Source organism: Lineus longissimus, chromosome 4 (assembly GCF_910592395.1).
Source record: "Lineus longissimus chromosome 4, tnLinLong1.2, whole genome shotgun sequence".
NCBI classification, from domain to species: Eukaryota; Metazoa; Nemertea; class Pilidiophora; order Heteronemertea; family Lineidae; genus Lineus; species Lineus longissimus.
In genome coordinates, this window is record NC_088311.1 from 9,010,563 (window position 1) to 9,024,169 (window position 13,607).

Genomic DNA, 13,607 nt, shown 5'->3' on the forward strand with positions numbered 1-13,607 from the left:
TGTGAAACATAAGCACGATATTACCTACACTATACACTCTGACTAATCAGACCGTTCTTTTGAACTTACTCAGGTTGGTTTGAAGCATCCGCAAAAGAGAGATTTTCATTTCAGGGACCTGGGACAATTATCCTATGAGACAAAATCTGTCATTTGCAGAGCTGATCACAGCTACTTGTGCCAATAATCTGTATCTGCTATGCTGCGATAAATACCAGGCCGATTACTTAAAGGTTTCACCAGCAGACCAGAGATCTCTTTGCCACTTGTCGCAGCCAAGAAAATCTCTCATCTGTGGTGGAGTGCTTTATCAACTCTTGGCCGTCTGTCTGTCTCTGTTTCTACAAAGTTTATGTAGTCTCAGATAGTTGGAGTCTGTTTGACGGATGTCTATCTAAGGTTTTCTTTAAAAAGTCACCTGAACTTAAAAATTAATTCCCGATCCTCAGTTCTGACATTGTCTGTGTAGAGTCATTGAAAAATGTAGGTTAAATCTTATAAGGTTTGGTGTGGTGGTTACCCTTTAAGGAATATTTCTGAATTTATCTTTCAGGTATTACCATGATGGATCTGATGACAGTGCAGAGGACAGTTTCGGTGTGACCGTGTCTGACGGGATGTTCCGCCTCTCGAAAGCCATCCCGATCCATATCTTACTCATAGATGACCAGCTACCTTACCTTACTGACGACAGCAGTAGCCAGCTGGTCGTTACAGAGGGAGGAGAAACATTTATCACACCAGCAGTTCTCAGTGCAGAAGACAAGGACACACCTGCGAGCAAGATCACTTACATCATCGTGCAGCCTCCCACCAAAGGTTCCATACTGAAAGGGCGACAGAACATCAATCGGTTCACCCAGCAGGAAGTCAACGAGAACCAAATCAAGTATATGCATCGTAGTGGAGAAATTGGATATAATTCTATAACTGATGCATTCAAGTTTATAATTGCTGATAAAGTATTAACATCGATGCAAGATGTCAGTATCTACCAGTTGAATGTGACAGTTCTCCCTGTGAATGATCGCGCTCCGAAGATTGTTCTGGGTAATCCTTTAATTGTCAAGGAAGGCGGGATGTCGCCGATTACGTTTGATATCCTGGGTGCCCAAGACGTCGATTCCAAATCAGAGGAGTTAACCTTCTTAATCGTGAAACAACCTGAGTGGGGTTTTGTGGAAAACACTCGGCCAAACCCTGGGTCAGAAAAAAGCAATGCAGGGATTTCTATTCAGAAGTTCACCATAAAAGACCTCCAGGAGGGAAAGATCAATTACGTTCAGGCAAACCACAATAAAGTGGAGCCACTGACGGATCAGTTGGTCATTAAAGTGACGGACGGGGAACTCTTCTCGCGTGAAACTCTCCTGACGATCAACATCATACCGCAGAATGATGAGACACCGGTCATTGAAATGATGGACATTGTTGTCGAGGAAGGTCACGAAATGTCAATCGATGACAAAATTATGACTATTTCTGATATGGATGAGCCTGCGGATAGGCTGATGGTTTCAGTCGTCCGGGAACCAGATTACGGCAAGATCAAGATGATGATTGAGAGGAAGATGCGTGGAGGGGAAGAAATGGTTGAGATACCGATGCATGACTTTGCGGCGCGTGACATGCAAAAAGACATGCGCCTTTACTACAAGCATGACGGATCGGAGTCCTCTGATGACCAGTTTACGATTGAGGTTTCCGACGGTTCCCATACTGTTCGTAAAACCGCCAAAGTCCACATCAAGAGAATGAACGACGAGTCACCAGAAGTAATCAAGAATGCTGGTTTGAGGATCTTGTACGGCGAGGCAGCCTTTGTTTCCAGTGCCATCTTAAAAGCCTGGGATATCGACAACGGGCCAGATGAAGTCAACTTCATTTTGGTCCGTAAACCGAAGCGGGGCGTCCTACAGAGAAGGATCCGTGGTCCGTTAGACATCCCACAAGATGGCGTCCTGGACCCGGATGTTGATGATGTTAACGGTGAATGGGAGGAGATCTCTGAGGGCATGAACTTCACGCAGCTTCAGATCAATAAGAACCTAATCCGGTACACACACACCGGCGATATGGGAAAGATGCAGGCTGATAACTTCAGGTTCAAGGTCACTGACGGTCAGAACTACTCACCCGACGAAAGCTTTGAGATCGAAATTGAGCATTCGCAAGTCTCTGAGATTGCACTTCTTGCAAAGGGCATGAAGGTCAAGGAAGGACAGCGCGTCATCATTTCGACTGACATCTTGAGTGCAGAAGATGGGACAGATCTCTTCAATAGGATCAAGTTTAACATCCTCCATCCGCCTTTGTTCGGTCAGATTGAGTCCCTGAATGCTCCAGGGAAGGCTTTGAAGGAGTTCTCGCAACTAGATCTGGCTGCACGCAGGATTGTCTACGTTCATACGAGCCGGTCGGAGTCCGTCGAGGACTGGTTCAAGTTTAAGGTATCCAACGGCTACCAGTCGAAAAATGGAACGCTCTTCATCCATATCATTCCGACAGATCGTATCACACCAACTCTTCTGAAGAATAACGTCTTGTTTATCAAACGTGGAACGGAACGTGCCATCTCGTCGACGTATCTCCTTGTCACGGACCCTGACACCAGGTCAACAAACTTGACTTTCTTTATCATGAAGGCACCAGACCACGGAGAGCTTCTCAACAAGGGCATCAAAATCATCCAAAAGTTCACCCAAGATGACGTTGACACTGGTCGCATCACCTATAAGAACTTCGGAAGCCAGGCTGTGCATGATTACTTCTGGTTCGCAGTCACGGACAACAAGCATATTGGATTCCTGGTCAACGGAAGTCTCCATTTAGACCCTGTCAAGTTCACTGTAGCCCTCATATCACTGGATCCCACACCACCTATCATCGTACGCAACAAACAACCAACGATGTTAGATTCGTTTGAACGTAAGAAAGTTGGCTACATCATCAACAGCAGGTTTCTCAAGGTGACTTCATCGCACGAGCCGGCAGCTAATCTGCAGTTCATCATTACGGCCAAACCAAAGTTCGGCCATCTTGAAGACATTACGAGGAATAAGGCTATCAAGAAGAGATTCACGCAAGCAGATCTTGATGGCGGCCGCGTCGCTTACATCATTGACTCCAAGAATAAATCGGTCACGTACGACAGCTTCATGTTCAAGGTTTTCGACAGCAAGAGGAATGAGCTAGCACCACAAAGGTAAGATTTGCTTAAACTTAAACCTTTCGTCGTGTATAATGTGACTTGAACTGGCAACTTCATCAGTGGCAAACTCAGAATTTTGGAAGGGGGGTGTGCGGCTCCAACCAGAGAGTGCAGAAGGTGCAATTTTGGAAATGAGGTAGGGTCTTTGGGCCTCTTGTCGTGGAGCTTAGCTGTTATAGGGCAACAAAATGGCCAACTTTTGGGGTCAGCCTTTGATGTTTCTGGCATCATGTCAGACGTTATGTCAAAATCAACCTTAAGCTAGTTTGACCTCTAAATGACTTAAGTGAATTAGTTCTCAAGGTGGGAATACATGTGGAGATGTTACAACCAAGCTGTGACTATCAAGCTTAGCTGACAGTGTATGTCATTACTAGACGTAAAGTCCTTTCAAGGAACATCACTTATTAATTGTCACAAACATTTAAAATCCTTGAGTTCCTATTCCAGGTTCGGAATGTCATGGCCGATGATCGAGTTCACACGCCTGGAGTACATCGTCTGTGAAGATGTTGGTACTTTGTCGGTCGGACTTCGGAGAGTCGGAGAGACGAGCCAGTCATCGTATGTCAGTGTCAGTGTGAGAGAGATGTCGGCCAAAGCTGGGGAAGATTTTGGATCCCAGACGGCCGCTCAGATACAATTTGACCCAGGTGACTATAAAGTGCATTGCATTTTCTTCTTTTCTTTAAAAACAGGTTTGTAGTTGGTGACCATTCTCAAACACCTTGGTTCCAGCGTAGTGTCATTTTTTTTAATGTAAAATACATTGCCCTGTTTTCTTTGTAAAACACATCACACTGTTTAAGGAATTGAACCCGAGGCGGAGGACCTTGGTTGAGTTACCAAGACACTCGAGGGTGGAGCTAAAATACAGTCCAAACCCGAGCCGACAGGCGAGGGTTTGGACGAAATTTTAGCTCCACCCGAGAGTGTCTTGGTAACTCAACCAAGGTCCGAAGCCGAGGGTTCAATTTCTATTCTAAAATACCTCAAACTTAAAAAGATAGGCCACGAAATAACTTGAATATGTGCGAATTTGGCAAATTCCATCCATCGCCTGCCCGGAGCGCCGGTAGCGCCGTTGTTTACATTATGTTACGGCAGCGCGTATAGGAAGTCCGGATCGGCTCGCTCAAGTGATGCTAAAATCCGCGCAAATGGGCTATTTGGAGCGTTTTTCTCAGCAAATATGTGTAGTGCTCATTAAAAAACTTAGGGTGGTTGATGCTTCCTTGGCTGATTTGTGTTTGAAGCAGTGTTTTGAGAGCCTCAAACTTCTGAAGTGAGCTGTGTTCATGGTTTCCACATTTTAGTGCAACCCGAGGGAACTTTGGTAGAGCATCTTGGTTGCGTGTCCAAAACACTCCACTCTCAGAACGAGGCTTATGCATTTTCCATTTAAAAGTTGACTTTACGGTACCAAGGTATTTTAGAATTTCTATCATAAAATAGATTGCACTTGTTTCTATATAAACTATTGCACCTCATTTTGGCCGCATTAGTTTTGACTTGATGAAGTTTTGAAACCTTGAGTAATGGTGACTTCAAATTTTGCTTCACCCTATTTGAAACTTTTGTGTGATAATATGAAAATTTACCCATTTCAGGTGTGAAGATAGTGAGCTGGGAAATAGCAATCAGAGATGACGGCCTTCCCGAGGGCAAAGAGATGTTCAAACTGTTGTTGCGGTCCCCCGTCAATGCTATCATTGGAGAATACGATAGAGCTACAGTCAAGATTATAAACAGAAATAATGGTAAGCAGCATTAAATATTAGAGTCAGATTGGCCAACTCTTGGTCTCAAAACTCCTTCTGTAGGTAAAATTACCAGAAAATAGCTTCACAGTTTGAAAGCACCACTGATGCCTCCTTTGTAAAGTCTTGGGCCCATCAGATCAGCCAGGTCCTGTTGGCTTGTGATGTTAACCTCACCTTGTCACAAGAAAAAATGTCTTCACATGTTTCGTATGGGGCTCATCTAATCCTGTCCTAATCAAAGGGTACAAAAGTGTGTGTAGGCCTCCTAGTTTAGCTCTAAAGGAGAAGGCATGGTTTGGACAAGAAATATTTAAAGATTTTTTAGCCAGCCTTACTTGGACAAAAAAATTTCCTTGCCAGTGTTGAAAGTTTTTTTTGCAAATGACCAAATTTGTGTATTTGATTCTTTTTTCAGCTAAAAGGAAATGCATTGAGGTCCCCGGCATGATCCACAAAGGTGGTATCGTACCTTACAATACCCACATCAGACCGTCCTCCGTCCTCAAAACCGAAAAGGAAACTGTCTACACAGTAAGTTGATTATTAAAGCCAAACTCTTGTAGGCTTAAAGCTGAACTGTCAAACGATAGCAGTAACGGCTTAGAGCTGATCTATATCCTTCAGTAATGCTTATAATGTTCCTTTAACTTTCAGATGCACAGGGTCATGCTTTATGCTGACGCAGCTTGAGCACATGATTTGTTTTCTAAATCTGAATCATCACGAAGGGGAAATGGTCTTTTTTTTCCAGGACACTAGGCCGGGGCTGCAAAAAAGTCCATTATTTTCGGGAGAGACACCGACACTGAATCAGATTTTGTGAAAATTCACAGGGGCAAACTATGAGTGCCGGGGTTTTGCCAAAATTGCTTTTGAGGATTTGGGAGGGTGTCTTTTTTACGAGACGTCAGGACAAGTACATCCCTTCCCCCTCGTTATGAATATAGGCACACAAAGTGCCAAGTTCTCCCATATAAGATTCAGGATTTTGGAAACATATTGTTACCATAATGATGCCTTGGTTCCTAAATTTCACTGAGCTTATCAGAATTGGCTTCAGAATGAAACACTATTGTCTTTTGTATGCAGAATGTCACACTATATGTGCAACACTATTGTCTATGCCAGGCATTATGTTGATGTCTCATGTCCTGTACCGGTCCAAAGTAACATCACTTGCTGCGGGCAACATTGCATGACACTTCTGTTTAGAAACTCAATGTTTTGTGAGATTATTGTCATAAAGTTGAATTTAAAACAGTTTTAGTTTATACAAATGTAGTGTCATACCAACAATGGTAGAGGTATCATCTGACTCTACACTTTAACTCTGTCAATCTTGAAACCATTTGGCAGAACTCAGATTAGCACCCAATCAGTGCTGCAACCTGAGAATTTTTGACTGGTAACCATTTATACACCTGGGTGGAGTTGGCTGACAAGGCAAGGAGGCCTGTTAGTCTCACGCCGACAGTGGGGGTTTCCAACAAGGGACCTCATGAACGCCAGTGAGAGACCCGAGGTACGCACCACCGCGGTTTCTTATAAAATGTAACAAGAGTGTTATGAGGTGGAGCAGAGGTTTCAAGTGAGCAGCTATTGTGCCTATCAGGTTTTTTCTTCAGATAAATTTTCAAAGCAATTTACAAAGTTTGAAATTCATAAAAACATGGAATTATTTTTGGGTTCAAGTTAGGGCTTCAGTACAAAGAAAAATTCTCTTTGGGATAACTGCTTTGCTCTATAGAAAATAAAAATATTGGCAAAATGTTACAATGTAAATATGCAATTGATATGCAAATTTCTTAGTAAGTATGAATATGCTTTTAATGATGCCTGCCTCAATATGCATGACTTGTTCATAAACTGATATACAATTACTCTCATTTCACCGATCTAAGACCGGTTCTGAATACCGGGTACTAGTATTCAATTAAAGCTCAATATCATTCAATACCATTCAATATGTTCAATTTGGATTGAGAACTTGTGTTGGTGACACCAAGATGTCCGATGGTCATGACGTCATGGCCTTTATCATGTCAATTTCATTGTAATTAATCAACCTGTCTTAGATCGATGAAACTGGAGTATCTAAGTACTGCAATGTGAAAATGAGGTGGCTTCAAAAATGTCCCAGTTTGTGCTCAGTTTATTGAGAGAAAATCTATCTATTTCTTTGGAAATGATAAATTTGTGAAATCACCCGCGAAAATTTTGTGGTTTGCAGTTCGAGAATGTTAAGCAAGGACATGAGAAACTGACTTTGCTTTCGTTTTGAAGGGTCGAAAGCCCCACGCAAACAAGTGATTTTAGTTGCTGTGACATGCGACCGAGCCATGACAATTTATTGTCACTTAACACTGTCATGCCACCATTGCAGGTTACAGCAACAAAAGTCGCTAGTTAGCGCAGTGCTTTCAAAAGACTTTAGAAAAGTCGTAAGGTTTTTCTAAACGACCAGTATGTCGGTTCTATCGGTGTTGTCAAAGGCCAACAGACTAGGACATATGTTTGAGGACACTTTTAAACAGCTCAATAATATCACTAAAATCATGTCATAGTTTTGCTTATTAGTTCAGAGTTGGGAGTTGCTTGCTTCAAACTAACCCTGGATCAGACATGTTTATTCATTTGGGTTATTCATTGTTGTTAAATAAGCTTTTTGAGAAAGTTTCTTGCAAATAAAACTAACCCTGGATCAGATGTGTTCAATCATTTGGGTTATTCATCATTGTTTGTTTAGCTTTTTCAAGAAAGTTTTTTGCTTCAAATTAGACTAACCAAGGATCAAACATGTTCATCTCTTGCGGTTATTTATTGTTGTTTGATTAGCTTTTCGGGCAAGTCTTTTGCTTCAAATGATAGGATCAGACATATTCAATCTTTTGGGTCATTCATTGTTGTTTGATTAGCTTTTCGGGAAAGCCTGTTGCTTCAAATAAACCCAGGATCAGACAAGTTTATTCATTTGGGTTATTCATTGTTGTTTGATTAGCTTTTTGAGAAAGTTTCTTGCTTCAAAATAAACTAACCCAGGATCATACATTATCATTCTTTGGGGTTATTCATTGCTTGTTGTTGATAAAAATACCTGAAGTTGTCCAAGTCTTCGAAAGGTCTTCCAAAGATGTTTTCCAAAGGTCTCAGATGTGCCGGCTGTTTGCAATGCTGTGACTGGGTACATATGCGTGCTTTTGGTCGCATGGGGAGTGGAGGACAGTATGACTTGAAAACTGGTGGTGGTTGACGTGCTGACTTTGTTATTGTGCTGTAAATATGCTCCTGTGGTACACGGTAGTAAAAAACTACTTGGGTGGATATGGTTATTGTCGCTTTCATCGTTGTTCTGGTAGATTCGTTGCAGTTTGTAGGTTACTGTAACTGGTTAGTTGGAAGGGTGAGAGTGACTGGAGGTTAACCCAGAGTTTTGAAAGTGCTCTCTTAGTCAGGTATACTGAACAATTTGTGCTTTAAGAGTAAGGTATACTAGACTAGTATTGAAATCAAATACGCAAGTGTGGTAATATACAAATTTTTATCTTTAAATTTGAAACCTTAATAGTGAACATCAGAACACAAGATTCTATTCAGAGATTAAGCTGTATAATGAATTGATTGATTGATTGATATCCGATTTTGGTAGTTTTCCCCTCTAGATTCATGGTGTTCATCATGCATGCTTGGACCTGGTTTTTGGCACACCCCTCCTCAAAATAATCATCATTCAAAGTTATTTAATTTGGGTCATTGCATGGGTCCAAGGGTGTGTCTTTTCATCAGTTTTCGGTGGTGATGCTGTTAGATTTTGGCCAGGTTGGATTTGATCTAAATTCAGTTTCAGTTTGGATCATCAAATCTTGATGGAATTTGATACAAGTTATAAATTACTTGATCAATTTATATTAAATCACATGTACATGTATATTGTAGATCGAGAGACAACTTTGCAAACACCAGTTGTATGAAGGACCGGTGTATGCAGGGTTGGCTCTAAAGTAGGCCACTCACTCCGCATGGCAATGCTTAATTTAGAAGAATATTAACAAGTTACTAATTGGATTTCATTCTTGGTATACATAAGTCAAAGTTCTGTAAGTTCCTTTATTATCATTTTTGTGGCCCATTGCAACCTTTTTGTGAAAAATGTACTTGTTTTGTTTCTGTCCACACCTTGGAGAATTAATTCCCCAACTAACCAAAAAATCATGTTTATTCAAAGACTGGCCAGCCAATTTACCGAGTGGCTTGCCCTGGGAAGGGTCTGCTGTCATTATTAAAGGGAAGCTTGTTTATATAATTTTTTTGGCATCCATTCTACGGTTCTATTTGGTTCAAATTAAATATCGGTCAAATATTTGACTTAAGTTTAATATTAGAGACTGGATATTGCAGTACATTAGAGGGTGGGGGTAAGGAATGTGAGATATCACACCACAACATCTTTGAAAAACATAGAGAATTTGAATTTTGTTTATACATGTAGTTAGGAATTTTTGACCTACATACTCCCTATGATAAAGAATATGATGATATGAAAAACTGCATCATTTTCCAATGGTATTTCCACTTTTATTTTTCAGTTCCATGGTATAAGTGGTTTGAGAACAGATAAGAAATCGAGCAGTCGTGATGAAAATGACGATGATGAGGAAAACGATAAATTTGCCTTGGATGTATCAGGGAATATGAAACCGCTAAATGATGGCACCGGTGCAGCTGCTGGTAGTTCTAGTTCCGGTTCTACTACCCCGAGATCTATGAAGGGCAACAGAAAACGCGGCCGCAAGCGCAATGATAGGAAGAAGAAGAACATGACACGTAAACAGAAAAAGATTGCTCGGTTTTGGGAAAGGCGTGACCGAATGAAGAAGAAGCTTCAAAAGAAATTGCGCCAGAAAGGCGAACGTGTTGCTTTGAGGAAAAAGAAAAAAGTCGATGATGATGATGATAGTGAGGAGGTCAAGGGGCCAAAGGGGAAAGGGTCCCGCCGCCGTAAGAAGGAGAAGGTGGAATCGTCACGGAGGCAACAGACGCCCGATTCCAGTACAAGCTGGATGTACAATGGTGGGAAGGGTGCTAGCTCCCTGAGTACTGACACTCGTAAAGATTCAGGCAGAAGTTCAAGCTTTGACAGAAGTTCCAAGTCTAATCGAGGTTCAACTGGCAAGAGCGCCATCGCTAAGAGTGACTCTGGGCGTGGTATGACTGATGATAAGATGAAGGAAGTGTTTGATAGTATGGACGGCAGGGTCGTGAATGCAGGTGAGGTAGACTCAGGGGAGGGTCGGAGGAAAAAGGGGAAAAAGAATAAACGTCGGAAGAAAAAGAAGGATCGCAAAAGAAAGAAGGGGGATGAGGGGGCTGTTGATGAAAAGGGGGTTGAGAGTGAAATTAAGGGAGATTTGGCCAATAATTATGGTCCTACTGATGATAATGAGGGCGAAGATTTAGATATGATGAAGATCTCTCAGAGTAATAAGAAAGTTAAAGGGACAAGGGACAAAATTAAGAAAGAGAAAGTGAGAGAAAAACAGAGGAAAATCAGGAAGAAAAAGAGACTGCGAATGAAAGCTCAGAAACAGAAGGAGAGGTTAAAGAGACAGAAGGAGAAGGAGAGAAAACAAAAGCAGAGAAATAAGGAAAATGGGGATAAGAAAAATGTAAATAAGGGGAATGAAAGAAAGAATGTAAATGATAATGTGGATGAAGATGTAAATGATAATGATAATGATAATGTAAACCTTGATGTTAATGCTAGCGATAATGATAAAGTTGGTGATGAGGTTGAGGTAGACACTATTGATATTGATGAAAATGTAGAAAATAGTGACAAAAATGACAAGAGAAAACGGACTAAGAATGATAAAAAAGAGAAAAATAGGAAGAAAAAAGATAGGAAAAAGAAAGATAAAAATAAGGTTAGACATGATAAGAATAAGAACAAAGGGAGGAGAAGGGGTAAAAAGAAGCAGGATGTGTTAGGTGTTACTGCGAAAACTCTGCTTGGTGTTAGTCTCAAGCCAACCAGTGCAACACCGCCGGAGCCTGGTGTAACACGGCAGAGTGGTGTTACACTCTCAGTCGAACAGATCAGGGAAGAAAAGGAGCCTGACAAAAATAGCACATCTGATGCTGAGCCAACGCCCTTAATGCCGCCCAATCCGAGCGAGTCCACGGTAATGACACCAGAGGTTGCCACAAGTCCTAGCATAGATTACGGGCTGAGCACTGCCAGTGCAGATTATGGGCCAACCACTGCCGCTACAGATTATGGGCCGACCATTGCGGGTCTCGACCTAAATCTAGAAAATGAAACTGATAGCATTGCGGGCATTTCAATTACAGATGACCGAATGTCAGTAGACATGCCCGTCGTTGATCAGCGGCGCCCCAGGCCACTCTCCGATGACAGCACGGTGAAGAAGCCAGGCAGCCATGGGTACAAGAACTCCAAATTGTCAGATGATTTGGAGAAGGGTCTTCTGAGCAGCAGAAAGCCGTCGGAGTCTGACCTGGCAGAAGGTAGTGGTGCTGCCGAGGAGACTGTGGTAAGTTGAACAACTTTGTCAGAACGTGTTCAGTGAAATTTAAAGGGGTCAGAACGTGTTCAGTGAAATTTAAAGGGGTCAGAACGTGTTCAGTGGAATTTAAAGGGGTCAGGACGTATTCAGTGAAATTTAAAGGGGTCAGGACGTGTTCAGTTGAATTTAAAGGGTTCAGGACATGTTCAGTGGAATTTAAAGGGGTCAGGACGTGTTCAGTGAAATTTATTGGGGTGAGGCCATGTTCAGCGGAATTATTTTAATGGGGTCATGATGTGTTCAGTGGAATTTCAAAGGAATGGAATTTCAGGGGGTCTGGATGTGATCAGTGAAATTTAAAGGGGTCAGGACGTGTTCAGTGGAATTTAAAGGGGTCAGAACGTGTAATTTTTCTAATATGATGATAATGTATTTTTCTGTAAGAAGATTGACAGCATGTCCTGAAACATTGTCAAAGTAGTGGTCATTTGAAACACCAATACTATTTTGCCCCAACTAATGCAACTAACTTTCAGCAAGACTTTAAAACTGGGGAAAATCTTCAACAGGCATCCTTGAACCATGTACTATCCTTTGTCAGTCATGTGTGCAAGGGGAGGAACTTGACAATAGGAATGTTGGAGTGGCTTCATTCCAAATAGAACAAAGCTTTTTGTGGCAGAGAATTTGGGATCACGCCCATTAACTTTCTACCCTTATATTGTATATTCATTACTTCATCATTTGGCTTGAATGGACATGTTTAAACATTAAAATGCCTGAGCTTAAGCCTTCGCAAGTTAATGGTGTTTGCCTCGACTGTGTCAGACACTAATAATTCTGACTCAGGGGTTTTGAGGATTTTCTTGGACCAAAACCCTGTTCCCAGTCTCTGTCGGTGGAGGAAAGGTAGGTTGACCACAGGATAGCAGTGGACTATATTCTAAAATCTCAGCTCAAATGTGATTTGCATACATTGTATCTAACTTAAGTGTCGGTTTCAGTGAGTGCACTAAATTATCATGAAGTTTACGCTGCTATGAACAATATCATCGGACTCGCCACATGAATTTGGTTTAGAAGTTAGCAACAGTTGACTATCAAAACTGCAATGAAGTTCACAGCCAGAAACAGGCTCCAAATAAGATATCATCTACAGTTTATTCATCCCGCTTTATATCTGGTTGCAGTATGTCAACGACTGTACCCCTGCCACCAAGGGCATGCTTCACCTTGACCCCGCGACCTCTCTCATTTACAAATGTGACGGCTATGACTGGCTGTCCCTTGATGATGAATTCAGGGCATTATTGAAGAGTACCGCCCCATCCACAACAACCGAACGGCCAACAGCTGTCAAGACTGTTATCAGTGCGAGTGAATGTTTACCGGGTAAGATTTTTTTATTTCCTTTATTTTTTGCATTTTTGGGTTGGGGTTAAGGGTTACTGTTACCGCTGACAGAAGATGTTCTTACTGAGGGGCTTGTCAGAAAAGAGGCCTGAAACACATTGGATGTCCTTGTTATTTAAGGGGCTTCTCTGAGACAGGCCTGAAACACATTGGATGTCCTTGTTCAAGAGGGCTTATCGGGAAAGAAACCTGAAACCGATGGATGTCCTTATTATTTAAGGGGTTCTCTGAGAAAGGCCTTAAACACATTGATTTCCTTATTGTGTAAGGGGGCTTCTCTGAGACAGGCCTCAAACCCAGTCTTAAAATCAAGGAAAATAACCTAGTTTTCGTTTCAGGGTGGTTAAAATCGAATGGCCGCTGCTACAAGCCATTTGATGAGCTGATGACGTGGACCATGGCTCAGAAGCAATGTCGACAATTTGGTGCTGATCTGCCTAGCATTTGGGCCATCCAGCAGTTAGACTGGCTATGGCGGCTCATTGGTCAGGATAAGTTCTGGATTGGTGAGTGTATGGGCCATGCTGTAGGGCTGAAACTCAAGAATTGTCATAAAATCTAAGTCCAGGGTTTGACAAAAACAACTGGAATTTATCAAAGAGTTCGATAATTCATGTCATCAACCCAAAGTTGTATTAAACTGTTGATATCTTCCATCATGCTCTACCAAGCCATCTATCTAAATTTTCAATAAAC

The 13,607-nt window shown here is 41.8% G+C and overlaps 1 protein-coding gene across 4 annotated transcripts in view; it reads left to right on the forward strand.

The window, feature by feature from the left end:
- LOC135485915 (FRAS1-related extracellular matrix protein 1-like) overlaps positions 1-13,607 on the forward strand; it is a 65,165-nt gene that overhangs the window by 47,086 nt on the left and 4,472 nt on the right. For 3 of the 4 annotated variants that reach the window (XM_064768295.1, XM_064768296.1, XM_064768297.1), the window contains 7 exons: positions 554-3,205; positions 3,662-3,864; positions 4,822-4,971; positions 5,390-5,505; positions 9,558-11,525; positions 12,689-12,890; positions 13,250-13,417. In XM_064768295.1, the coding sequence (XP_064624365.1) occupies positions 554-3,205; positions 3,662-3,864; positions 4,822-4,971; positions 5,390-5,505; positions 9,558-11,525; positions 12,689-12,890; positions 13,250-13,417 (5,459 nt within the window). The remainder of the gene's footprint in view (positions 1-553; positions 3,206-3,661; positions 3,865-4,821; positions 4,972-5,389; positions 5,506-9,557; positions 11,526-12,688; positions 12,891-13,249; positions 13,418-13,607) is intronic. The other variant, XM_064768298.1, reaches the window with a different exon arrangement.